This window comes from Heptranchias perlo, chromosome 28 (assembly GCF_035084215.1).
Source record: "Heptranchias perlo isolate sHepPer1 chromosome 28, sHepPer1.hap1, whole genome shotgun sequence".
Classification (NCBI taxonomy): Eukaryota; Metazoa; Chordata; class Chondrichthyes; order Hexanchiformes; family Hexanchidae; genus Heptranchias; species Heptranchias perlo.
In genome coordinates this window covers 35,178,714-35,206,455 of record NC_090352.1, presented here as the reverse complement: position 1 = coordinate 35,206,455, position 27,742 = coordinate 35,178,714, and the positions used below count along the sequence as shown (strand labels likewise).

Genomic DNA, 27,742 nt, shown 5'->3' with positions numbered 1-27,742 from the left:
GACCTGGCAGTCTATTTATATTTTATTTTATTTTTTAATTAGAGAAGGGGGGTGGAATAAAGAGACATCTTCATAAAGGAAAAATGAAGACTTGTGTGACATTACAAGCAGACAGTTAGGGCCACTTGTGCGATTTATAAATTTAAAAAAAAATCCAGTTCTGATTTTCCTTCCAGAATTACATAGAATTTACAGCACAGAAACAGGCCATTCGGCCCATCTGGTCTATGCCGGTGTTTATGCTCCACACGAGCCTCCTCCCACCCTACTTCATCTCACCCTATCTGCATATCCTTCTATTCCTGTCTCCCTCATGTGTTTATCTAGCTTCACCTTAAATGCATCTATGTTATTTGCCTCAACTACTCCTTGTGGTAGCGAGTTCCACATTCTCACCACTCTCTGGGTAAAGAAGTTTCTCCTGAATTCCCTATTGGATTTATCTTATATTGATGGCCCCTAGTTTTGGACACCCCCCACCAGTTACTCAGGGAAGAGAGCTGTGGGAAGCCAGTGGGACCATTCTGCGTCTCATTCCGAACTGCTACGAGAACTGAGTGAAGAGGCCCAGGTTACATTCCCGAGAGCAAAGCAATTTATTTTCACGCATTTAAAGCTGTGAGGGGGGTGGATGAAGGGGAAAGCTTAATAACTTCTCTATTTATAGAGAGAACAGGACAGCATAATAATAATCATAATAATGAGGCGGAGATGGGAGAGTGGGGCCCAACAAGGAACGGGTGAAAAGTTCTATCCCCGAGGGAGGCAGATGTGTGGAATAAGCAGCTGCAGAAAGTGATGGATGCAACGAGAGTAGACTCATGTTAAGACAAAGAGTGGATCACATCCGTACAGCTGGAGGGCTTGGGAGACTGCATGTATTGAGTAGATTAGGGTGAGGTAATCGGCACAACTATGGAGTTGGAAATAAATCAGAATTAACAGGGTGAAACGCAGACAGGAAACAGAGCAGGAGATAAGTGAGGCTGCACATTGGGTTAGCACGATGCTCTTTCAACTCTGAGAGGTGGGTTCAAATCCATGAGGGAGGGTCAAAGTCTTCTTTTTCTGTAGGGATCTGACTTGAAGTGATTCAGGAGCGGTGTTGACCCTGGCTCCACGGGGGGAAAGGGGGATCCGTAGGATGGAGGAGCCCACCGTCTCGCCGAGAGAGACCACGAGGGCGGTCGGCCGGGGGAAAGGGAAATGTCGCGCTGGCGAAGCAGTGGGAGCTTTACGCTGCGTCTCACTGTGAGGAACCTGACCCGGGAGTGCTTACCGCTGAGGCAGATGCCCCTGACATCTTAACAAACGTAGACATTCGACCAAAAAAAAAAGCCCCACGTGAATTAGAGGAGTGAGGAGGTACATGAAGGACAGGGATCCGGTGTTTTCCGAGTATCGTGCTGGGCTGCTCCTGCTTGTTGCTCATTTCCATCCCTGTCGTGAAACGGTTGGGGAGGCAGTGAGTGTCTTATTAATTGAAAAGCACTTGTATATTGATGGAAAGGCACAGAGGCGGAGACCCAAGGCCCTCTCCAATTTCAGCAAGGTGCTGCCGGGCACTGTTGGACCCAAGGCAGGAGGCCCATGTTTCTTCTCCTTCCAATAGAGGCTCTGAGGATCCTGGATATCACCGGAGGCAACCTCCTTTATATAGATAACGTGCTGGGAGTGGCAGAGTCACACAGGCCTGCCCGGAAAATCCCGCACACTGCACCCTCCCCGACATTGCACCCCCTCATCACTGAACCCCCTCTCCGTCACCGCACCCCTCTCCGTCACCGCACCCGACTCCGTCACCGCACCCGACTCCGTCACCGCACCCCTCTCCGTCACCGCACCCGACTCCGTCACCGCACCCGACTCCGTCACCGCACCCCTCTCCGTCACCGCACCCCTCTCCGTCACCGCACCCGACTCCGTCACCGCACCCCTCTCCGTCACCGCACCCCTCTCCGTCACCGCACCCCTCTCCGTCACCGCACCCCCTCCCCGTCACCGCACCCCTCTCCGTCACCGCACCCGACTCCGTCACCCCAATCCCCTCCCTGTCACCGCACCCCCTCTCCGTCACCGCACCCCACTCCATCACCGCACCCCACTCCGTCACCGCACCCCTCTCCGTCATCGCACCCCTCTCCGTCATCGCACCCCTCTCCGTCACCGCACCCCCTCTCCGTCACCGCACCCCCTCTCCGTCACCGCACCCCACTCCGTCACTGAACCCCCTCTCCGTCACTGCACCCCCTCCCCATCACCCTAATTCCCTCACCGTCACCGCACCCCCTCACCGTCACCGCACCCCCTCTCCGTCACCGCACCCCCTCTCCGTCACCCCAATCCCCTCCCTGTCACCGCACCCCCTCTCCGTCACCGTACCCCCTCTCCGTCACCGTACCCCCTCCCTGTTACCGCACCCCCTCTCCGTCACCGCACCCCCTCTCCGTCACCGTACCCCCTCCCTGTCACCGCACCCCCTCTCCGTCACCGCACCCCCTCTCCGTCACCCCACCCTCCCGACACCGCACCCCCAACCCCGACACCACGAGGGGGCGAGGGAACAGAGGGGACGAGGGGGTAATGTGGAAGTGGGGCAATCTCCGGATATGCAGCAGAGGATTTCCTTTGCAAAAAGCTGAATGAATGGCTGTGAAATGTGCCGTCAAACTGAGGATAAGCTGGAAGATTAATGGATTTGACATTCAGCCTTGTCCTTTACTCGTCTAGTCTTGTTTCTCCGTGCACTGCTTCAGAAACACAACACTGGGGTTTACTGCCCAGCAGTAATCGGGCGATCACGAATCGGCAGCTGAGTTACACCTCGTCCATTCGCCTTTTCTAAATCAGGCAAGGTGTAAAGCGGGCGGCTGATTCACTAACGCACATTTTTCACCTGATGATAAAAGTTAAAATGACCCCCGAGTGGTGAAACGGGGAGACTTATTGACAGAGGCTGAGGATGCTCAAACTCACAAGGTGGCACTTCATTCCTGATTTCCTACAAGCTGGACCTGTAGCATTGCGCAGGTGCACGTGCTGGATCTCAGCCCGTGGCATCACTAGGAGGGGGTGGGGTGTGGGGGGGGCGGGGGGTACAGTTTCCCTCAGTGCACCTGAGCTAGGGAATAGGGGGAGGAAATGAGCCAGCATTCCCGCTTGCTGTGCAATGTGATGCCCGCTGTAGCCAAATAGCTAGTGACACTCAGCGTCCGGTAAAAGAGTGGGGAAGTTGGAGAGGGGGGAAATTGTGCACGTGCCTCATTCGCAGATACAGTTTCGCTTCTCCCCACAGGGCAGTGATTAATGTAAATCTGTGAGAGGCTGAATGGGTGCAAAACATCCAATGGATCCAATTAGTAGGAATATAATCTGTAATTAAGGGGAGCACATTGTAAGATCCAGTGCAGAAACTAATTAACAAAAAGGGCTCTTGTATATTTCCACTAACTAAACGGCTTTCGATGTTCCTGTATCAGTTTTTAAAATTAGTTCCTCAGACATGGGCAAGGCCACATTTATAGCCCATCCCTCGATTGGTTGTACAATGTGAATGGATTTACTCCGTGGGCATTGGGTGTCAATAGATGTCATGTGGGGCTGGAGTCACGTGTATGCCAGGCCCGGTCGGGGTGGGGGTGGTGGGGGCCGGCTGGGTTTTTAAGCAAAAATCCAGCAGCTTTCCTGGTTACAAATTACGAAAAAAAATAATTCTAAATTTCACACCTTGTCGTGGCAGGATTTGAACTCGTGACCTCCCAGTTTCAACAGGCTGGTGCCTGTCACTATAGGACCCACGGCAGGGCGCCTCTGTTTCTGCGCTTCCGACAGCTGCTCGCCCAAGGCCATAACTGGACTACCTGACCAATCTACTAAACGGTCACACCGTCCCTTTATAACACACTGTGCTGCGTTTCATCCCCTTTTCCACGTGTACTTAATGGCTGCAACAGGAACGCAGGAATCGCTGGACAAAAAGAGACCCAAGGTCCATCTATTTTGCCTTCTACCATCCTGGCAGTCGCATGATAACAACGGTAATGAAGTTGTTGACAATCATAGCAATCAATCTCTATCGATTAGCGATATCCTGTATAATTAATTGTATTTATTCCATTGATTGGTTGTCAGACAGCGCTGCCTCCAGGTAGCTGAGTCTCATACTACCCACTGGCTTGATTTTTAAAAATTCGTTCATGGGATGTGGACGTCGCTGGCAAGGCCAGCATTAATTGCCCATCACTAATTTTGTGATTTGTGGGGAGGGTCTTATCTTCAGTGATTGAAGGTTTATTCCCCAGCCTTATGACCCCCCCCACCCCTCCAGAGATCTCTGCGCTCCTCCAATTCTGGCCTCTTATGCATCTCCGATTTTCATCGCTCCACCATTGGCGGCCGTGCTTTCAGCTGCCTGGGCCCTAAGCCCTGAAAATTCCTCCCTAAACCTCTCCGCCTCTCTGTCCTCCTTTAACACGCTCCTTAAAACCTACTTCTTTGACTAAGCTTTTGGTTACCTGTCCTAACATCTCCTTATGTGGCTTGGTGTCAAATTTTGTTTGATAATCACTCCTGTGAAGCGCCTTGGGATGTTTTTACTACGTTAAAGGCACTATATAATACAAGTTGTTGTCTCGATTGAGTTAATTCTCACCTTTGGGTGTTACTGTTGGCTTTTAAGAGTCTCTGTTGTAGGAAGGGGAAGGAAGAGAAAAATTGGCCACTCCTGATCACTAGGTGGCAACATCCTTCTGGGAATGCGCTCGAGCAGGGATCAGGTGACGGCAGGTTTGGGCTCGACTGTGCGGTCCCATCTGACCAGGGCGTAACACCCCAACTGACACTCAAAATGTCTAGTCCCCCCACAGGAGCAACACCCAATTGGCTTAGAGGGGTTAAATTATGAGGACAGGTTGCACAAACTTGGCTTGTATTCCCTCGGGTATAGGAGATTGAGGGGTGGTCCCATCGAGGGGTTTAAAACGTTGAAAGGATTTGATTGGGTGGATACAGAGAAACGATTTCCTCTGGTGGGGGGAATCAAGAAATAGGGGATATAACCTTAAAATTAGAGCTAGTCCGTCCAGGAGCGAAAGCAGGAAGCACAAAGGGTAGCGCAAATCTGAAATTGGGAGGTGGGGGGACTCAGTGAAACACGACTCTGACCTTGGGGGAACCGCGGGCAGAGAGAAAACAGGAGGCTCCAAGATGTGACTATCGACGAGCGAGAATGCTGCCCATGTTGCAGCTGAGAAGGGAATTGACCTCCAGTATCCCCAACAAAAGGCTGCGGATGCTGGAGGTCAATTGGAGCTTTCAAGACTGAGATTGCTCCATTTTTGTTCAGTCAGGGTACCAAGGGATCTGGAGCAAAGGCGGGTAAATGGAGTTGAGGTGCAGATCAGCCATGATCTAATTCAATGGTGGTGGAGGCTCGAGGGGACGAAAGGCCAAGAAAGCCGGTGGACGTTTGTTTATTTTAACCCCTGGCTTCATGTTGCGTTGTACATATAGATCCAGGCATCCACATCAGATAGAATGACAGCGGCCCTAATGGTTTCTGCAACAGGCACAGAATTAAAAAAAAGAACAACATGATTCAGTGAAAATGTTGTAAACTCCTTGAGGCTAATCCCATGAGCCGATGCAGCTAATGACTTATGCTGCGAGGGTAACTCGTCACCAATGTATAAGCAACAAACAAGTTGCGTTGTCACCTTTTCATTTTAGGTAACATCTTTCCAGGGGATTTTTTTTTTCCAGCGCTTGGCTGCTAATTGATTTGTGGCAAGTGTAATGCAGAGAAAATACAGCAGACGCCTGAAGCTGCTGAGATCCTGAAGGTGACAGATGATCCAACGGCCTCATGTGCAATGTGTCTCATCCCTTCTCAGCTGCAACATGGGCAGCATTCTCGCTCGTCGATGGTCACATCTTGGAGCCTCCTGTTTTCTCTCTGCCCGCAGTTCCCCCAAGGTCAGAGTTGTGTTTCAGTGAGTCCCCCCTCCTCCCCCCATCCAAATATCTGAGGGAGACAGAGTGAGGAGAGAGAAAGAGTGAGAGGAAAAAAATGGTAGAAAGAGAGAAAAAAGGGGTAGAGATGAGAAAGACAGATAGAAAGACGGGGAAAAAAGGGGGTAGAAAGAGAAAGGAAATGGGGATAGAGATAAGACAGAGATAGAGCAGGGAAGAGGGATAGTGAGGAAGAGCCGGTGGGAAAGAAGGAAGGAGAATGGGGGAAGAGGGAGAGGGAATAAGGGAAGAGACAGTGCAGGGAAGAGGAAGATAGAGAGGGAGAGTGCACAGGAGAGAGGGAGAGCACGTGGGAGAGAGCAGGGAAGAGGAGATAACTAGGAAGAGGGGAAAATCAAGGAAGGGGGGAGAGAGGGAAAGAGAGCGGGAAGGAGAGCGAGAGAAAAAAGGAGAGAGCAAAGAGTGAGGAAAGAGGGAAAGAGTGGGTTAAGGAAAGGGAAATAAAGAAAGAGTACAAGATGGAGAAAGTGGGAGAAAGAAAGAGACAAAGGCAGAAAAATAGCCAGGAGTAAGAGAGACAGAGAGAGAGACAGAGAGAGTGAGAATATGTGTGTATGAAAGGGCTTTATACAATCCCCCAAGTGGTTTATTTTAAATTCAACGAATATAAACCAAAAGAGGCCCAGCTGAAAATAATATTAAAACATATTCTGTACTAAGGCATGAAATTAAATGCTGCCAGAAAGCTAAATACCTTCAGCTTTGGAAGAAAAGCTCCTTTTTGAAGCCAAATAAAGCTTCGGCTCAAATCAAAACTGACAATAAATCTCCAACCTAAATTACTGATATAAAGATTTTTAAATTCTTATTAAGTTTATGCTAATAGATTAACAATCCTGAATATATATATACACACACGCACACATACATATACACGCACATGCACACACATGCATAAATGTGCATAAACACACATACACACATATACATACACACGTATATGCATACACACATGCATACACACGCACATATACATACGTGCATACATATATATATAGACATGCATACACATATATATAGACATGCATACACATGTACATACACACATACATATATACATATGCATACACATGTACATACACACATATATACATACGCATACACATGTACATACACACATATATACATATGCATACACATGTACATACACACATATATACACATGCATACACATGTACATACACATATATACACATGTACATACACATATATACACATGTACATACACATATATATATACACATATACATACACATGCATGTATATATACATACATGTACAGTATATATCTATATCTTACGTCTGCATGTGCTTCCAGTCAATTGTTTTTCTTATAAATTCCTATGTCCACATTGAAAATGGAAATTGCCGATTTAAACTTGTCATGCTGTAATTACACTCTCCCACCTATTGCGGCACTGGTGGGAGGCTGTTAATTACAGTGTGATGTTTACATAGGCAATTTCCATTATAAATATAAACACAGGAATTTACAATCAAAATATAGAAGGACGGAATGCATGACTTTATGATGGGGACTGATTTACATCTGCACTCCCTGGTCTAAATACCCTCCGTCCTATATCCTGTCTTCACCTGAATACTACATATGGTCTGGACTCCCCTTGTGCAATGCCAAGGGAAATCTACAAATAACAAAGTTGCATTCTCATTCTCTCCCCCCGTCCCAACATGGACTTTTCCACTGGGGAAGTCACAAACTAAGCAGCTCGCCTTCTCTTTTCGTCATTTAGTGGAATGATTTACAAGACGGGGATACGATGAGAATTTGGCCACATAAACAACAAAAACAATTTGCATTTATATAGCGCCTTTAACGTAGTAAAACATCCTAAGGCGCTTCACAGCAGTGTTATCAAACAAAATTTGACACTGAGACACATAAGGAGATATGTGTCTCCAAAAGGTCCCACAAAACATCAAGATGATAATGACCATATAATCTGCTTTAGTGATGTTGCTTGAGGGATAAATATTGGCCCAGGCTACCGGGGAGAACTCCCCTGCTCTTCTTTGAAATATTGCCATGGGATCTTTTGCGTCTGAGAGGACAAATGGGGCCTGGGTTTAACGTCTCGTCCGAAAGACAGCATCTCCGACAGGACAGCACTCCCTCTGTACTGCACTGGAAGTGTCAGACCAGATTTTGTGCTCGAGTCTCTGGAGTGGGACTTGAACCCATGACCTTCTCACTCGGAGGCGAGAGTGCGACCCACTGAGCAGCGCATTGACGCAGTAAGCCCTTGGGAGGCACTCGGGGACTTTATGGGTCTGCGGGATAAAAAACAATCTGACTGTATAGTTAATCTGAAGTGCCTGTAAATTCAATCTGAAGGTAAAATAGTCGAACACCCTCTAATTATGCAGTGTTATGCATGATAATCACAGTGGCTGACAGCCCCATACCTGCTAAATACGCACTCTGCAAGCCAACGGAAAGTGATTAATTACAGATCCGAACAAGGGTTTTACAATAATGTAGTGTTTTATATTAACTGAAACAAGCACGTTGAAGTGGATTGGTTTCACACATCCTCCCTCCTTCTCCCCACCGCCCCCCCCATCCCAGGAGATATAAAATTAATCAGAAATTGTACTAGAACATTCTGTTGGAGGGAACCTGTACTCAGCAAAAGAACATAGAATTACACAGAACGTGCAGCGCAGAAACAGGCCATTTGGCCCAACAGGTCCATGCTGGTATTTATGCTCCACACGTGCCTCCTCCCTCCCTAATTCATCTAATCCGATCAGCATATCCCTCTATTCCTTTCTCCCTCATGTGCTTATCTAGCTTCCCCTTAAATGCATCTATGCTATTCGCCTCAACTATTCCTTGTGGTAACGAGTTCCACATTCGAACCACTCTCTGGGTAAAGAGCAGGAAAAAGTTTTGGGAGGAGAAGGAAAATCGTAGGGTTGAATGTCAGGGTTGCCCAGCAACACTGCCCTTCGAGTTCTACCTCCTCCCTGCATTGTCGCTGTGGTGAAATCAAGACTCATCGCCTGCTCAAACCTCCTTCTCCCGGTTCAAGCCTGTAGATCTTATGTTGTTGGTCACCTTTGTGGGATTTTGACAGTGTCTGGCAGATTTACCTAATACACACGTCCTTTATCTCCCTGTACCTTCTGATGGTTTGTCAAGGGTCAGTTGGTAGCTCGCTCGTCTCTGAGTAGGAAGATTGAGTTTTCAACCCTTACTGCAGGCTGACACTGCAGGACTGAGGGAGTGCTGCATTGTCAGAGGTGCCGCCTTTTAGCTGACTCTGCCTGCTCAGGTGGATGTAAAAGATCCCGTGGTGTCATTTGTCCAGGTCAACGTTCCTCCCTCAACCAACACCAGTAAAGATAACTGCTCATTCATCTCATTGGCTGTTTTTGGGATCTTGCTGTGCACAAATTGGCATGCCTATGTTAGCAACTGCACTTCAAAAGTAATTCATTGGATGTGAAATGTTTTGGGCACCGTGAGAGAGGTGATAAAGTCCACTCAACTCCAAACCACTTAATTACCTCTCCTGGCCTGCATGTATTATTCCTTCTTTCAAAGCCCCCCTCCATCCATCTATCCGTCTCTTCCAATTACCACTCCTTCTCTAACCTCTTTTTTCTTCTCTAAGGTGCTTGAACGTGTCGTCGCCTCCCAGCTCCATGCCCATTTCTCCCAAAGCTCTCTGTTCATGTCCCTTCAAGTTGGCCTCTGCACTGTTTTCAGCACCGAAACTGCCCTGGCCAAAGGCATCAATGATATCCTCTGTGACTGTGACACTTCATCCTTCCTTGTTCTCTGCAAGCTCTTCACAGCCTTCAATCATGCCATTCTGCTTTCCTCTGCTGTCCAGCTCTGAGGGGCTCTGAGGAGCCCCTGAATGCAGCCAGGGCATCTCCCCAACCCACACCATCACCCTGCAGCAAAACCTGGACAACATCCAGGCTTGGGTTGATAAGAGACAAGTGCCAAGCAATGACCATCTCCAACAAGAGAGAGTCTAACTAACTCCCCTTGACATTCAACGGCATTACCATCGCCGAATCCCCCATAATCAACATCCTGGGGGTCATCATTGACCAGAAACTTAACTGGACCAGCCACATAAATACTGTGGCTACAAGAGCAGGTCAGAGGCTGGGTATTCTGCAGCAAGTGACTCATCTCCTGACTCCCCAAAGCCTTTCCACCAACTACAAGGCACTAGTCAGGAGTGTGATGGAATACTCTCCACTTGCCTGGATGAGTGCAGCTCCAACAACACTCAAGAAGCTCAACACTATTCTGGATAAAGCAGCCCGCTTGATTGGCACCCCATCCACCACCCTAAACATTCACTCCCTTCACCACCGGCGCACTGTGGCTGCAGTGTGTACCATCCACAGGATGCACTGCAGCAACTCGCCAAGGCTTCTTCAACAGCACCTCCCAAACCCGCGACCTCCACCACCTAGAAGGACAAGGGCAGCAGGCACATGGGAACAACACCACCTGCACGTTCCCCTCCAAGTCACACACCATCCCGACTTGGAAATATATCGCCGTTCCTTCATCGTCGCTGGGTCAAAATCCTGGAACTCCCTTCCTAACAGCACCGTGGGAGAAGCATCACCACACGGACTGCAGAGGTTCAAGAAGGCAGCTCACCACCACCTTCTCAAGGGCAATTAGGGATGGACAATAAATGCTGGCCTTGCCAGCGACGCCCACATCCCATGAACGAATAAAAAAAAACACCATCACCTCTAGAGTTCCCCATGAATCTATCCTTCCCCCCTCCCCCCATTTCAGATCTACATGGTGCCCCTCAGTGACATGATCCACAAGCATAGCGCCAGCTTCCATATGTACACCCAGTTCTTTCCACCACTTTCCTTTACCCTATTGCGCACTCTGTGCTGTCAGATAAGCCTACCCGACATTAATTTGTGCAATAGTCAAACTGAACAATGGTAAGACTGAAGCCATCATTTTCAACTAGTATTGCCAACCCTCCAGGATTGGCCTGGAGTCTCCAGGAATTGAAGATTAATCTCCAGGACACCACAGCGAACAACAGCCTCCGTGGGAGAAAAATCATAGGAGCTTTAAAAAAAATGGCATGTTTTTTTCTCATTTTGGTTCAACACTTCTGTTTATTAGTTATAAAAAATACTGGAGATGGAAAAAAGAATGTTTGATTGATAGCCAAGAATCACCCAATTGGATGATGAAGAGTCTTTTCCCTTTTCCAATTGGCCTGGGAAGGCGGTACATTGCGAGGATGGACGTGTCGGGTGACCAATGGCAGGAATGTGGGGGCGGGGCAGTTGGAGGCAGGAGACCATGTGATGAAATCTCCAGCAATACATTCAACCAGAGTTGGCAACCCTATTTTCAGCCCCATCATAAACTCTGTTTCCTTGTCACTGACCATTCCCTTCCCAGTGACACGGTCAGGCTGAACCAGACTGTGAAACATCTTGATATCCCATTAGCCCCAGGGCTGAGCTTCAAACCCCACATCAGCAATCATCACTAGACCCACTTACTTCCAACTCCACAACTTTGCTGCCTCCACCCCCTACCTATGTCCACTGCCACTGAAACCCTTATCTATATGTTTTTCACCTCTAGACTTGAGTTTTTTGATATTCCACTTGTCAACCTCCCGTCACCTGTCCTCCATAAACTTCAACTTGTTTCAGACATAGTTGCCTTTCCAACTCATTCATCACTCCCATCCTCACTGAACTACATTTGCTCCCTGTTCACAAACACCCAATGCACACAGTCACACATCCAACACACACACAATCACACACCCAACACACACACACTCACACACACATCCAAAACACATTCATACACAAACACATACACACTCACTCACACACCCAATACACACACTCATACACACTCACTCACACACCCAATACACACACTCACACACACACCCAATACACACACACACTCACACACCCAATACACACACTCACTCACACACCCAATACACACACTCACTCACACACACTCACTCACACACCCAATACACACACTCACTCACACACACTCACTCACACACCCAACACACACACTCAACTCACACACACCCAATACACACACTCACTCACACACCCAACACACACACTCAACTCACACACACCCAACACACTCTCACACACACACACACACACACACACACACATACAAAACCTACATTCTCATGCGCATTTGCTATTTTTCTCCCTTCAATTGATGTCCTAACCTTACACATATGAGCAGGAGGCTGGTTAACAAAAGCTTTCAGCACATTCTGCTACACACTGCAAACTTCATTATATTTCATTAATTGAAGAAAATGGAAAAATGGAAAAAAGGTTAAACATTAGCATTTTGCACTTGCGATGGAAATGGAACAAGGACCAGATGAAATTGATTTCTGGCTCCAGAGGAGAACCTTAACCCTTGGTGGCCCAGAGAGGAAGTGTCCTTGACAGCAAGAAGACCCGGAGGCTGCTAGTGGCCTCCTGTTTACACTTTGACACAAGCCTGGAAAGCAAGGCAGTTTTTCTATCCATCGAATGCCGTCCTGTTCCTTTTGTAAAATTTCACCCTCCTGTTTTCTCCATTTTTTTAAACCTTCAAATAAAAGCAGAAAGGGCTTTAAAAATGTAACTGAGCCTTATCCTTCCCAACACTCACACTTCGCAGCCAAGGTAACATAACGCACTGCAGGCCTGTCAGCCTCCGAAAGAGATGGGTTGACATTTCATGGGGTAGATCCTTCAGTAAAACAGCTCAGGCGAAGGGTTTCTACCCGAAATGTTAACTTGTCTCTCCTCTTTCAGACATTGACAGGACAGTCGGACAATGAGTAACTTCTGCTGGGAAGTGCGTGTATTGTACAGGTTCTGTGTTGAACACGGAGTGACTCCTCTGGGAAGTGTGTGTGTTGTACAGGTTCTGTGTTGAACACTGAGTGACTCCTGCTCTGTACGGCTCAGTACAGACTGGGGATGCAATCTGGTCTTGCCTGCTCTGTATGGTTTAGTACCACACTGGACAGAGCATCTGGCAGCTGCACCAGTAGAGGAGCCTATTCTACCTTGTTTAACGATTGCTTCCTGTTCTTGATCTTCTTGTATGTGATTCATTTGCCATTTCCTTGTTGCCTTTTGTGCCCTTTTCCATTACTTTCCATCCATCTCTTTCTGTCCGTTGTTTTTCTTGCGCTCTATAAATGTTTACCACAGAATATTGGCTCATAAAAAAGTAATAAGTATCTCCCTTTGGTTTATGAGCCAAGGTCCTTTAGTAGATTTGAGAGTACAGGTATAGCGCTGACAGTGTAACAGTAAGGCTATCCTTCCCAGGGTCCACTGCAGAAATCATTAATTATGTTGGTTTCTCTTTTCCTGTAACATAAAAAACCTTCTCTCTACTGGCCATAAGAGTCAATCGGTAATCTCCCTCAGAGGGGGCAAATTAAAAATGTCATACTGATACAGTAGGGGATGCTCTTCTGAAATTGGAGCCGCTAAGGGCAGCGTAGAGGGAGCTTTACTCTGCATCTAAGCTGCGCAGTTGAGGAAGATTATAAACCAAACATCCATCCGCTGTTCTCATTTACAAGTTGCAGCAGAACTGCGAGAAGATGTTCATAGGAAGACAGGAGCAGCAGCAGGCCATTCAGCCCCTCGAGCCTGTTCTGCCATTCAAGCGGATCATGGCGGTACAAATCCAGTTCGAAAACAACTTAATTATTGATTTCAAATGTAGATTTATTATCGGTGATATCCAGCTGTCTGTAATTGGAGTTATCTGGGCAATGGATTAAGGGGTTTGTTCATTTGCAATTCAGTACATCTGTTGCTGTTTCAGCAGCTCTGCTCTTTGCTACTCTTTAATTCTTTATGTGGCTCGGTGTCAATTTTTGTTTGATAATCGCTCCTGCGAAGCGCCTTGGGACGTTTTACTACGTTAAAGGCGCTATATAAATACAAGTTGTTGTTATTGTTTCGAAAAATGATGAGCAATTTTTCCTGATAGTTGTTATGCTCCTGAACGAACACCAGCAGAAAGGGCTTGTGGGATATAACACTGACCTTTCACCTCAGGGATGTGAGGATATAAGGGCCATGCATGGAATGAATGTCGGATTCAACCTAGCGCTTCGTGAGCAATAGACAACTCCGCAAAACTGTGTAGCACAAACCCAAGGTGTTTGCTGAAACTGCAGCTTAAAGTTAAATTTCTATCGGGGAGGGGTGTCACAGAGTCTCATCATTGGGCAATTATCTCTGTGTTTTTTAACCTCCCCTCAAGGGGTTAAAGAAACTGAGGAGAGAGTCCACGACGGTGATCTGTTGTCAGGAATGGGCCATGGGTCAGCTTTGGTCACCACAGTACAAAAAAGACATATGTCCATGGGGAGGGTGCAGAGGAGACCACCCAACTGATATCAAGCGTAAAATGGATGATCTATGGGGAGGGATTCGAGAAGCACAGCTCTACAGTCGAGACAGAAGGTACTTAAGGGAGGCCAGATCTAAATATGTAAAACGGGACAGATAAATTCAACCCAGCTTAAGAAAGCCAGGCAATAGGACCAGAGGACAAAGGGTCGCCAACCCTTCAGGATTGTCCTGGAGTCTCCAGGAATAAAAGACTAATCTCCAGGACACTGCAGCGAGCAACCCCCAGGAGAAAAATCATAGGGGCTATAAAAAAAATTGTATGTTGTTTTGATTTTCTTTGAGCACGTTCATTTTTTAGTTGTGAAAATATTGAAGTTGGGAAAATTGGCTTTTTGATTGATAGTCAAGAATCATCCAATCGAGTAACAAAGAGTCTGTTCACTTTACACTTGGTATGGGAAGGCGGTGCATTGCAGGGATGGACGTGTTGGACGACCAATGGTGGGAGCGTGAGGGGGCGAGGTGGTTGAAGGCGGCTCACCACCACCTTCTCAAGGGCAATTAGGGATGGGCAATAAATGCCGGCCTCGCCAGCGACACCCACATCCCATGAACGAATAAAAAAAAAGAGGACACCAATTTAAATTGGCAAAAAGTACATTTGAAACAGTTATGAGGAAGAACTTCTTTACTTAAGGAGTGAGAAATGACTGGGATAATCGGCCAGGCAGAGTAGGAGAGACAAATGCCATGAGGGACGTTCAGAATTAACCATGATAATTAACCATGATCTTAAGCTGGCAATCTCACTCAGCAGGAGGACAGGTGTGTGAAACGGAAAAATGTTAACGCTGGGGCAGTAAGTGGAGAGGAAGCTTTGCTCTGCATCTAATCCACGTTACACCAAGCCTGGGAGTGTCCGATGTTGACACTGGGAATGAGACGTGAGAAAGTTTCCAGGCCTTCTTGGCACTGATACTTCTCTTCCTTCAGAAACAAACTAACGAAACAAAAAAAAAAATTCCTGCCTCCCACCTGCCAAAAAACATCATGACTGGGTGCGTAACGTACATTAGTGGGCATTTTAGGTAATATTGTGAGAGGTGCGTGTTTTTTTAAGAATTTATAAATAATACAGCAGTTTAGGATAGATGTTAGCACTCTCCCCTCTGAGTGGAAAGGTTGTGGGTTCAAGTTCCACTCCAGAGACTTGAACACATAATCCAGGCTGACATTCCAGTGCAGTACTGAGAGAGTGCTGCACAGTCAGAGGCGCCGTCTTTCGGAAGAGATGGTAAACCGAGGCCTCTCAGGTGGACATAAAAGATCCCATGGCACTATTCAAAGATGAGCAGGGGAGTTCTCCCCGGTGTCTTGGCCAATATTTATCCCTCGACCAACATCTAAAAACAGGTTATCTAGTCATTATCACATTGCTGTTTGTGGGACCTTGCTGTGCACAAATTTTCCCACATTACAACAGTGACTACACTTCAAAAAGTACTTAAATTGTTGTAAAGCGCTTAGGGTTGTCCTGAGGTCAGGAAAGGCGCCATATAAATGCAAACGCACGTCTTGCTTTCTGAACGAAGACAAGTTCATCCTTTAATGCTGTGGCTCAGTAGGTAGCACTCTCGCCTCTGAGTCAGAAGGTGACACTATATAAATGCAAGTCTTTCTTTCTTAATACAGCTGACTCTCATTATTGTGCTTCCAATTCATCAAGCCTTTCCCTGGGACCCTCCAGTTGCTCTCGAATGATCAAAGCAGCAGCTCGCGGACAGTCATTAAAGCAGAGAAAGTTTTCTTGCATGTTGGTGGGAGGAGGGGGGGAACCCCATTCAGAAGCAGTCAAAAAATAAAAAGGTTATCAGCAGCTGTAGAACTCTTCTGCCTGATCCTTGCCATTAACGGAGAGAGAGAGAGAAAAGAGAAGAGAAGGCTTTGAAGAGGTCACTTCAATGCACCCTCGCTTCATAAATAAGAAAAAAAAAATTAATTGCGGAATTATCAAAGCGACAACGTGAAATGAAAGTCATCTCTCTGTTGAGCTGTTTTAATGAGAGCGGAGCTGACTGAATCTATCCCCCCCACCTCATAAAGGGTTTTTGAATAGAAGCGTTTAGGCTTCTGCTAATTGTTTGGCTGCTCTCAGCTCCTGGGTGAGTGGCTAAATGAAGCCTGGAATGAATGGGCGTGCAGACTAGCAGAGACTAGTCATTAAGTCTAGTCAGGCAGAATGTAGCCGGAATTTAAAAAAAAAAGACATATCAATTTCATTAAAGATTCGAGAGCCTATATCCAGACTAATGAATGGGTTTAAAATGTTTCCCTTGGCGGGGGGGGTCGCATAACATAACAGAAATCGGAGATTAGGAAAATTATTATTTTCCTTTTATCAAAAGCTACTATGTGGTTAAACTGAATCGTGTGGCTATTGGTTTCTCATTTTTTTTAATATGACAAAAAAGTAAGTGTGATAGCTCTCTGATCTCGAGCACGATTTAAATCTTCCATTCCCTGCAGGGCCTGGCGAGAAGGGTTATCCAATTATACGATGGAAGTGTGTACACTGCCGGTGACAGATCCCTTGCTTTTTCTCATTGGATTTTATAAATGAATCATACAATCATACAACACAGTAGGAGGCTATTCGACCCATCGTCCGTGTGCCGGCTCTTTGAAAGAGCTGTCCAATTAGTCCCACTATCCTGCTCTTTCCCCATAGCTCTGAAAATGACATTGAGTTGTCTGACAGGGAAGAAAGGGGGGATCATAGGATGGACAGACTAGATGGACTAGGTGTTCTTGTGCCTGAAATACAATACTACGTTAGGCAGATGGGCAGCCTGCTCTCAGGCCCCCTATGGTGCCACTCCCGATCCTCCGCTTAAAGGGGAAGTGACCGTTGACTATTCCTCATACTTTCCCATCTCCCAGTGGGCAAAAATCCTTCGCTGTCACTCGGCACCTCATCTCAGGTTACTGACTCTCCCATCCGATGGAAATCCTGCCTGCGGGGGTCCTGATTGAAACAGGTTTGGGATGGTCTCCATCCTGCTCCCAGGGGACACAAATCTGTAGTGCGCCTACAATTCAGCACCAATTGGCGCTCCCTTGCTTCTGAGGGTAGGATGAAGAAACAGAGCGAAGGACACTTTACTCTGCCTCGACCCATCCTGTAACTGATCTGGGGGTGACTGGCATTGAGTTTGAGTTCCATACTAGGAGTATGAGCTATAATCTAAGCTGACACTTCAAAGCAGTACAGAGGGAGTGTTGCATTCTCAAAGTTGATGTCCTTCGGATGAGATGTTAAATTGGGGCCCGTCCGCTACGTTGAGGTGGATGTAAAGACTCCATGGCATTATTCAAAGAGCTTGGACTTCTCTCTGTACCCGGGCTAACATCCCGCCCTTCCATGGCTACCAAAAGCAAATGAACTAATCGTTCATCCCATTGGTTCATTCTTTAGCTTGTGTCAAAATATGTCTGAATATGCTCCTCTGATGTGCCTTGGGATGTTTCACTACGTTAAAAACGTTATGGAAATGCAAGTTGTTGTTATTGCTGTTTGAGGGATCTTGCTGTACACATTTGCCCCCGTAACAGCAATCGCTGCACTCCACGCTAATACTTCATTGCATGTGAAGCTCTCTTGGATATTTCTGACATAACACACGGTATAAACGCACCAGGGAATGTAAGGAAGTTCCATTCCCCAGAATTACAAACTTACGAACAATGACGGACAGGAAAAGACCCTCTGGTCCATCCAGCCTGTCCCACACAATTGTGATACCTTGTGCATCACAATATATACACTCTCTACCCCACCCAAAACCATGTGATCGCCTGGGAGAGGCGAAAAATCAGACTAAAAACTCAGGCCAATTTGGGGGGGGTGGGAAAGAAATCTGGGAAATTCCTCTCCGCCCCCCCCCCCACCTCCCCAAAGTGATCAAAACTACTCCAGGAGATCACTCTGGCCCTGATAAGAGAGATTTCCCCATCACCATCACCCTGTTAAAGCACAGATGGAAAAAAAAAATGAGACCTTTCTAAGGCTACATCTCAAAAAAACCGTGCGGATACAACAGATGCTGCAGATGGTTTAGAGTGTCTCCTGCTGTTTAACCCTGAAGGCAAAACCTCCAGGACTCTCTGTACTGGCAACAGTACAAAGACAAACTAAGAGAGGAAAGAGCTCTTTAGTGTTGACTGACCTTTCCTGGGATCAGCCCCAGTGTGGTACAGACTGTAAATCTGCGACGAGAGTGAAAAACGATTCTCTGAAAGACGAGCCACATTAACGACTCAACTATCACAGGACGATTAACAAACTCATCCCTTCCCTGTTTCTCCAACCACCTTTTTTAAATGCTCTAATGTGGAAAAGCAAGATCCCGAGTCATTTTTTTTCTCATACAGAGAATTTGGCAGGTGTACTTAGAACAGGCATGCTGGCATCTACCCTCCTTTGCCAAGACTCAAACTGACAGCCAGAGAGGTGAGAAACAAGTAAAGGATCCCAGCTGTTCTGACATACTTCTGAGAACTTCCTAAAATAAAACTCTTTGCGCTTTGCATGGTTTGGGACGGTCCAGTGGCGGGTGCAGGGCCCCTCGCGCTGAAGAATTGATCAATCGGACTGGGGGTCCCTATTCACACTCAGCGAGTTCCTGATCTCACTCTGGTTGCTGGGGGCGGGAGGAGGGAATGGAAGAAAATGGAAAAAAATGGACCTTTGCGTCCCCCCCTCTCCCCACCTGGGCCCAATGCGGGTTACGAGTGGTAAGGACAAAGGGCTGGGAGCTGGGGAGTATTGCAGGAAATTGGGCACAGAGAATAAAGAATATGGAAAACTGTCCTAACTTGGTTTATGAGGACTGCACGTTTGGACTTCCTAAAGCGATTATAGAATCAGTTCTTAAATCTATTCAATTGCTATTGAGGAAATGGCCTCTTTTCTACTTCTTAATCACTTCTCAGTGATTCAGAGTGAAACATGAACAATCATTTTCTACTTTACAATTTCTAGCCTGCCATTTAATTTTAATGGAAGACTGTTTGACTCTGTCACATGGGCTGTAACTCACTGTTAACCTGCTGTTGTAGAAGGAGCAGATGTTGCCCCTCCTGAGAGGTCTGGGTTCAGGACATCCCAATGTCAAACTGTCTCCTGGAAAATTGGATCTATATTGCAGACTTTTGGCCAAAATGGATCGAAATGTTGTTCCTACATCGAAACATAGGCCGAGGCTGTGCTGGCAGCATGTTGTGAAGTCCTGCAACTATTCATCCCACCCGCTGCCCGACTGGATACCCAATGGGCAAACTCAACACACTTTTTATATTCGATCAGCTTTGGAAAGACCAGATGATCGAAGGATGGTTAAGTGAGCATTTTAACCTCTAAACTACCAGGTTAATGGCTTCTATTACAAATTTCCAACTCAGCCGTCGCAGTGACGTTTGTACCTCCATGATCTTGGGGGATCCTTGCCGTCCAAGAGTTCCGAGAATCAGGCCCCACATCTTTGCCTTTGTAGCTGTCGCTATTGCGTCCTTTCTGATTGCCTGCATCGTCTCGTGATCGTAGTATTCACGGGAGAAGACTTTGCTGTAAGGATCGTACCTGCAACATCAGAGAACACATGTCAATGAGAAGGTGAAAGAGGAAAAGAGCCTACCTCAATGGCCTAGCCCTTGAGCATTCAATCATACAATACCCCCTCCATTCCTTATATTATATTTTAAAGAAAGAACTTGCATTTATATAGCGCCTTTCATGATCTCAGGACATCCCAAAGCACTTTACAGCCAATGAAATGCTTTTTCAAGTGTAGTCACTATTGTGATGTAGGAAACACGGCAGCCAATTTGCGCACAGCAAGGTCCCACAAACAGGAATGAGATAATGACCAGATAATCTGTTTTTATGTGTTGGTTGAGAGATAAACATTGGTCAAGACACCAGAGAAAACACCCCTGCTCTGCTCCGAATTGTGTCATGGAATCTTTTACATTCACCTGAGAGGGCAGACGGGGCCTCGGTTTAACCTCTCATCCGAAAGACAGCACCTCTGACATTGCAGCTATATGTGACTCCAGTTCCACAGCAATGTGGTTGACTCTTAAGAGTCCTCTGATGTGACCTAGCAATCCAACTCCGTTGTATCTTGGAATTGTAGTGAACAGTGAGGAGATTGCCATCAAGAGGACAGGCTGGAGGAATGGGCGGACACGTGGCAGATGAAATTTAATGCAGAAAAACACTAAGTGATACATTTTGGTAGGAAGAACGAGGAGAGACAATATAAACGAAAGGGTACAATTCTAAAAGGAGTGCAGGGACAGAGAGATCTGGGGGTATATGTGCACAAATCTTTAAAGGTGGCAGGGCAGGTTGAGAAAGCAGTTAAAAAAGCATACAGGATCCTGGGCTTTATAAATAGAGGCATAGAGTACAAAAGCAAGGAAGTTTTGATGAACCTTTACAAAACACTGGTTTGGCCACAACTGGAGTATTGTGTCCAGTTCTGGGCACTGCACTTTCGGAAGGATGTGAAGGCCTTAGAGAGGGTGCAGAAGAGATTTACTAAAATGATTCCAGGGATGAAGGACGTCAGTTACATGGACAGACTGGAGAAGCTGGGGTTGTTCTCCTTACAGCAGAGAAGGTTGAGAGGAGATTTGATAGATGTATTCAAAATCATGAAGGGTCCAGACAGAGTAGATAGAGAGAAACTATTGGTGGAAGGGTTAAGAACCAGAGGACATAGATTTAAGGTGATTGGCAAAAGAACCAAAGGCGACATGAGGAAAAACCTTTTTACACAGCGAGTGGTTATGATCTAGAATGCGCTGCCTGAGGGGGTGGTGGAGGCAGATTCAATCATGGTATTGAAAAGGGAATTGGATAAGTACTTGAAGGGAAGAAATTTGCAGGGCTCCGGGAAAAGGTGGGGGAGTAGAACTAGCTGGATTGCTCTTGCATGGAGCTGGCATGGACTCGATGGGCCGAATGGCCGCCTTCTGTGCTGTAACCATTCTATGATTCTATGTATCAAATCCGCTACCAGCGGTTGAAGGTGGCAGCGGCCCACCACCACCTTCTCAGGGCACCTAGGGATGCTCACATCCCGAGAAAGAATTTTTAAAATAAACCCTGTATTGGGCTGAGATGACTGGCGGCCTGATTTCCTGTCCTGCGAGGGGTCGCGCCCGGCTTCCACTCACCGCATTGTCAATGGGAAAGTCACAGAGCGCAGGAAAATCCCGCCAATCGACGCGGGATAAGAGAGAGTTGGGAATGTGTTACACGCAGAATTAGTGGAGTCCTCGGAGGCAAGTAATCCGATCGAGGGGACGTCGAACAAACCGTTGAGGCGGAACGGGAGCCTGAGCGGTTTATAACCATCAGCTGCACCCTCAGAGGAGATCACAGCTTGGAAGGCGCTCGGCGGCTGCGTGCGGAGTTTACTGTGCAGCTGAGCGGGAGCCGTTCCTTCAGCTTCCAGTCTGCTTTTCTTTGCCAGCTGTGGTGAGGCCCAGCAGATGCCGCAGGTTAATGCCTGAGTCCCACCGACACATGAAACGCTCACACTGAAGGATTAACAAATGTAACTCAATCACTGCAGATTTATCCACTTACAATTAACAGCTAATTACCAGTAAACAATAGTTAGTACCTATGGGGATGCGACAACATATACAGGATTATTACATCTCCATAATACGCTGTTGCTGTTATGTCAACAGTACTGAAGGAGTGCTGCACTGTCGGGGGTGCCATCTTTTGGATGAGATGTTAAACCGAGGCCCTGTCTGCCCTCTCAGGTGGATGTAAAAGATCCCATGGCACCATTTCGACGAAGAGCAGAGGAGTTCTCCCCGATGTCCTGGCCAACATTTATCCCTCAACCAACCTCAATAAAACAGATTATCTGACCATTCTCCCATTGCTGTTTGTGGGATCTTGCTGCGCGCAAAATTCACTGTTGCACTTCCAACTATACAACAGTGACTGCATTTCAAAAGTACTTAACTGACTGAAAAGCGCTTTGGGACATCCTGAGGTTGTGAAAGGCGCTATATAAATGTAAGTCTATTTTTCTTTATTTCTTTCTCCATAGTGATGTGATGGATTTGCATCCTGATCACTGTCCAATGACTGCCTGCTGGAACATAGGAACATAGGAACAGGAGTAGGCCATTCAGCCCCTCGTGCCTGCTCCGCCATTTGATAAGATCATGGCTGATCTGTGATCTAACTCCATATACTGCCTTTGTCCCATATCCCGCCTTTAGCCCATATCCCTTAATACCTTTGGTTGCCAAAAGGCTATCTATCTCAGATTTAAATTTAGCAATTGAGCTAGTATCAATTGCCGTTTGTGGAAGAGAGTTCCAGGAAGCGTGGAGAGGATTGAACATGGCAGAGATGCCTCCTGTAACCAAATAGCCAGATGAAACTTCACACGTGGGGGCAGGAGTGGGCTCACCTTTGATTCTCCCCCCCACTGACTATCCCGACTTACTCGTGAAGAGTGGTCAAGGAGTGGACAGCAGTTGGACTCTATCGAACTGTCGCCCAGAATCAGCAGGAGGGGAAGAATGTTTTAACAAAGTATAAATTCAGTGGCATTTTTTGAACATTTTGCTAAATGGCCAAAGAATCACGATGTTTACGCTGGCCAAGACTGCCGTACCTCATTAACCAGAAAGTACTACTTCAGTAATAGGCCCAATACATTAAAATTAGTGGTGCAGTGAGAGCTGGCCATATCCCTACGGAGGATGCATATCCTGCCTTTCCATTTCAAGCTCTCAATTTTAATACCACTAAAAGCTATTAATGGGTTGTTAATAGGACTTCATGACACAGCCTCTCACTCAGTCGCGCTCTCTTCTCCTTAGCATCTATTTCTCTCTCTCCTTACCTCAGTCTCCCTCTCTCCCAGCCTCTCTTTCAGATGAGGGGGAATTTCTTCACTCAGAGGGTGGTGAATATTTGGAATTCTCTACCCCAGAGGTCTGTAGATGCTCAGTTGTTGAATATATTCAAGGCTGAAATCGATAGATTTTTGGACTCGATGGGAATAAAGGGATATGGGGATCGGGCGAGAAAGTGGAGTTGAGGGCGAAGATCAGCCATGATCTTATTGAATGGCGGAGCAGGCTCGTGGGGCCGTATGGCCTAATCTTGCTCCCATTTCTTATGTTCTCTCGCTCAGCCTCCCTCTCTCCCGCTGTCTATTTTTAGCTCTCGATTTCAATCTCCCACCTCACAATCTCAGTCTCTGTATTTCTTTCTCCTTCTCTCTCTCCTTGCCTCAGTCTCTCCCTCTCTCCCAGTCTCTCTTTCTCTGTTCCTCTCTCTCTATGTTAAGTCTTTCCCTCTCACCGAATCTATCTACTTTTCACTCTTTGTCTCGTTCTCTCTTTCTCTTTACATCTCACCCTCCCAGTCTCTATTTCTCCCAGTCTCTCTATTTCCATGCGTGTTTCCCTCTCTCCCTCTCTGGGGTCGGCCATTTAGGACTGAGATGAGGAGAAATTTCTTCACTCGGAGGGTTGTGAATCTTTGGAATTCTCTACCCCAGAGGGCTGTGGATGCTCAGCCGTTGAGTATATTCAAGGCTGAGATCGATAGATTTTTGGACTCTAGGGGAATCAAGAGATGCGGGCAGGTAAGTGGAGTTGAGGTCGAAGATCAGCCATGATCTTATTGAATGGTGGAGCAGGCTCGTGGGGCCATATGGCCTACTCCTGATCCTATTTCTTATATATTCTTATGTTCTCTCTCAGTCATCCATTCTCACTTATAATCCAGTTGATTTTGTTTTCACTAATTCTCTCTCGTCCTTTTGAGCAGGCACTGAGATCAGTAAACTTGGCACAGGCCAGGAATCAGATCTGGCACTTTCTCCTATGCGGCTCAGAACCACAGAGGTCATTGAGCGACTGACCCAGCTTACTGCCAGCTTTTGGAAGACATCCTGAAATGGGTTAGGGGGCCGTGGGCAGCTCTCGTGATTCCACTGGAATGAGTCCCCCTCAAAGTATTTTCTCCCAGGGTGCCTCAGATGGTAGAACCACAAAAGGAGGCCATTTGGCCCGTCACGTCTCTGCCGGCTCTTTGCTATTGCAATCCAAAACTAATCCCACTGCTTCACTCTCTCCCCACAGCCCTGAATCTTCCTCTGCTTCAAACATTCATTCAATTTTCCCTTAAAGGATGTAATGGTCTCTGCCTCAACCAGTACCTCTGGCAAAGCGTTAAATCTCAAAAAAAAAACATCTGTTTAAAGAAACTTTTCCTAACCTCTCTCCTCACTCTCTCAGTGACAATTTTTAAATTGATGACCCCTCATCACTGACTTCCCAATCAGAGGAAATAGTCTCTCCGTATTCACAATATCAAAACCCTTCAGAATTTTAAAAAACCTCTAATAAAATCTCCTCTGAGCCTTACTGCAGTGGAACTATATTCAATACCTCAAGTCTCTTGTCATAAGTCTAGTTTCCATCCCTGGCATCATCCTGGTGAATCTACACTGTTTGCTCTCTATGGCTTTAATGTACTTTCTATAATGCAGCACTCAAAACTGCACACAGTACTCTAACTGCGGCCTAGCTTTCAAGCATAGACCAAGATGCAAAGGAAGGTCAGTAAGTGTATGCATTTCTCTCTCAGTGTCATTTAGGATTATACGGCAATTCAAATGAATATACACTTATCCCTTCAACAATCAAATTCGTTGTGTGCTATGCGCTGTGTTTTGGGCTGCACTGTACCATGTTGTACTGCACTGAATTGTGGCTGTGCTGTATTGTATCAGACTGCATGATGTTGTATTGAAGGGATGTTCAGCTTTTGTCTTTGTGAGCTCCATAAGTGTGCACTCTATTACACAGCGTTACACTGTGCTGTGCTCCATTGCGCTGTGCTGTGCTCCACTGCACTGTGCTGTGCTCTATTACACTGTGCTGTGCTCTATTACACTGTGCTGTGCTCTATTACACTGTGCTGTGCTCTACTGCAGTGTGCTGTGCTCTACTGCAGTGTGCTGTGCTCTATTGCAGTGAGCTGTGCTCTATTGCACCGTGCTGTGCTCCATTGCACTGTGCTGTGCTCTCTTACACTGTGCTGTGCTCTATTGCAGTGTGCTGTGCTCTATTACACTGTGCTGTGCTCTATTGCACTGTGCTCTATTACACTGTGCTGTGCTGTATTGCACTGTGCTGTATTGCATTGTGCTGTGCTCTATTACACTGTGCTGTGCTCTATTGCACTGTGCTGTATTGCACTGTGCTGTGCTCTATTGCAGTGAGCTGTGCTCTATTGCAGTGTGCTGTGCTCTATTGCAGTGCGCTGTGCTCCATTGCAGTGCGCTGTGCTCCGTTACACTGTGCTGTGCTCTATTGCACTGTGCTGTGCTCTATTGCACTGTGCTGTGCTCTATTGCACTGTGCTGTGCTCCATTGCACTGTGCTGTGCTGTATTGTGCTGTGCTCTATTACAGTGTGCTGTGCTCTACTGCAACGTGCTGTCCTCTATTGCACTCTGCTGTGCTCCATTGCACTGTGCTCCATTGCAGTGTGCTGTGCTCTATTACACTGTGCTGTGCTCTATTGCACTGTGCTGTATTGCACTGTGCTGTGCTCCATTACACCGTGCTGTGCTGTATTGCACTGTGCTGTGCTGTATTACACTGTGCTGTATTGCACTGTGCTGTGCTCCATTACACCGTGCTGTGCTGTATTGCACTGTGCTGTGCTGTATTACACTGTGCTGTGCTGTATTGCACTGTGCTGTGCTCTATTACACCGTGCTGTGCTCTATTGCAGTGTGCTGTGCTCCATTGCACCGTGCTGTGCTCCATTACACCGTGCTGTGCCCTATTGCACCGTGCTGTGTTCTATTGCACTGTGCTGTATTGCATTGTGCTGTGCTGTATTGCACTGTGCTGTGCTCTATTACACCGTGCTGTGCTCCATTACACTGTGCTGTGCTCTATTGCAGTGTGCTGTGCTCCATTACACTGTGCTGTATTACACTGTGCTGTGCTCTATTGCACTGTGCTGTGCTCTATTGCAGTGTGCTGTGCTCTATTACACTGTGCTGTATTGCACTGTGCTGTGCTCTATTGCAGTGTGCTGTGCTCTATTACGCTGTGCTCTATTATACTGTGCTGTGCTCTAATGCAGTCTGCTGTGCTCTAATGCAGTGTGCTGTGCTCTATTACACCATGCTGTGCTCTATTACACTGTGCTGTGCTCTATTGCACTGCGTCGGGCTCCATTACACTGTGTTGTATTATGCTGTGCGCTATTACAATGTGCTGTGCTTTATTGCACTGCAATAGTTCTCAGTGAATAATACCAACTTCTGCAGCCCCTCTGCATCTGATTAATATTTAAACGTTGATGACTCTGAAGCTATCTTCGTCTGTCCTGATGCATCCGGTGAGTAACTGCAATTCAGTCAGTGACAATGTTGGGCTTAGATGGAAAATGAATCTTCCAGGCAAAGGTCTTCCAGGAAGTCACGTAACTGCGGATTCACTTGCGGAACAACAGCTTGCAATTACACAGTGCTCCTCACATAAAAGAAACGATCGGAGCACTTAATGAGGAGGAAAAAGGTGGAGAAGCAAAACCAAAGACAGAAGACTGGGGACAGTGACAGACCATAGACATGGTCCACAGGGAGGAATTTTAGGAGGTGTTAGAAGGTAGGAAGGAAGGTATTGAAAGCCAAGTGGTTTTAGCAGAGAATTCGAGAGATCCGAATTTGGAGCAGGAAACACACAGTAATCCAGTTTCAGAGAAGGAGGAGACGCCCACAGGTTACAGAAGATCATAGACTCTTACAGCAAAGAAGGACGCCATTCGGCCCATCGTGCCTGTGCCAGCTCTTTGAAAGAGCTATCTAACTCGTCCCACTCCCCCTTGCTCCGTCCCCATAGCCCTGCAAATTTTTACTTTTCAAGTATTTATCCAATTCCCTTTTGAAAGTTACTAATGAATCTGCTTCCACCACCGTCAGGCAGTGCATTCCAGATCATAACTCGCTGCGCAAAAAAAAAATTCTCCTCATCTCCCCTCTGCTTCTTTTGCTAATTATCTGAAATCCTTCGGATAGGATGGAGTAAGACCAAGAAGGGATTTGCAGATGATGACAAGGGTCTTCAAATTGATTTACTGGTGCACAGGAAGCCAGTAGGCATTGTCAGGGAATGGGATGGTGTTGGGTTCGTGAGACTTTGTGCAGGAGAGAACATGGATGGTGCGA

The 27,742-nt window shown here is 46.7% G+C and overlaps 1 protein-coding gene across 2 annotated transcripts in view; it reads right to left on the bottom strand.

Annotated features, from left to right (window-relative positions):
- The window catches only part of dph1 (diphthamide biosynthesis 1), a 466,448-nt gene that overhangs the window by 94,434 nt on the left and 344,272 nt on the right, over nucleotides 1-27,742 (bottom strand). For both annotated transcript variants that reach the window (XM_068008460.1, XM_068008461.1), the window contains one exon: nucleotides 19,921-20,077. In XM_068008460.1, coding sequence (XP_067864561.1) covers nucleotides 19,921-20,077 — 157 coding nt within the window. The remainder of the gene's footprint in view (nucleotides 1-19,920; nucleotides 20,078-27,742) is intronic.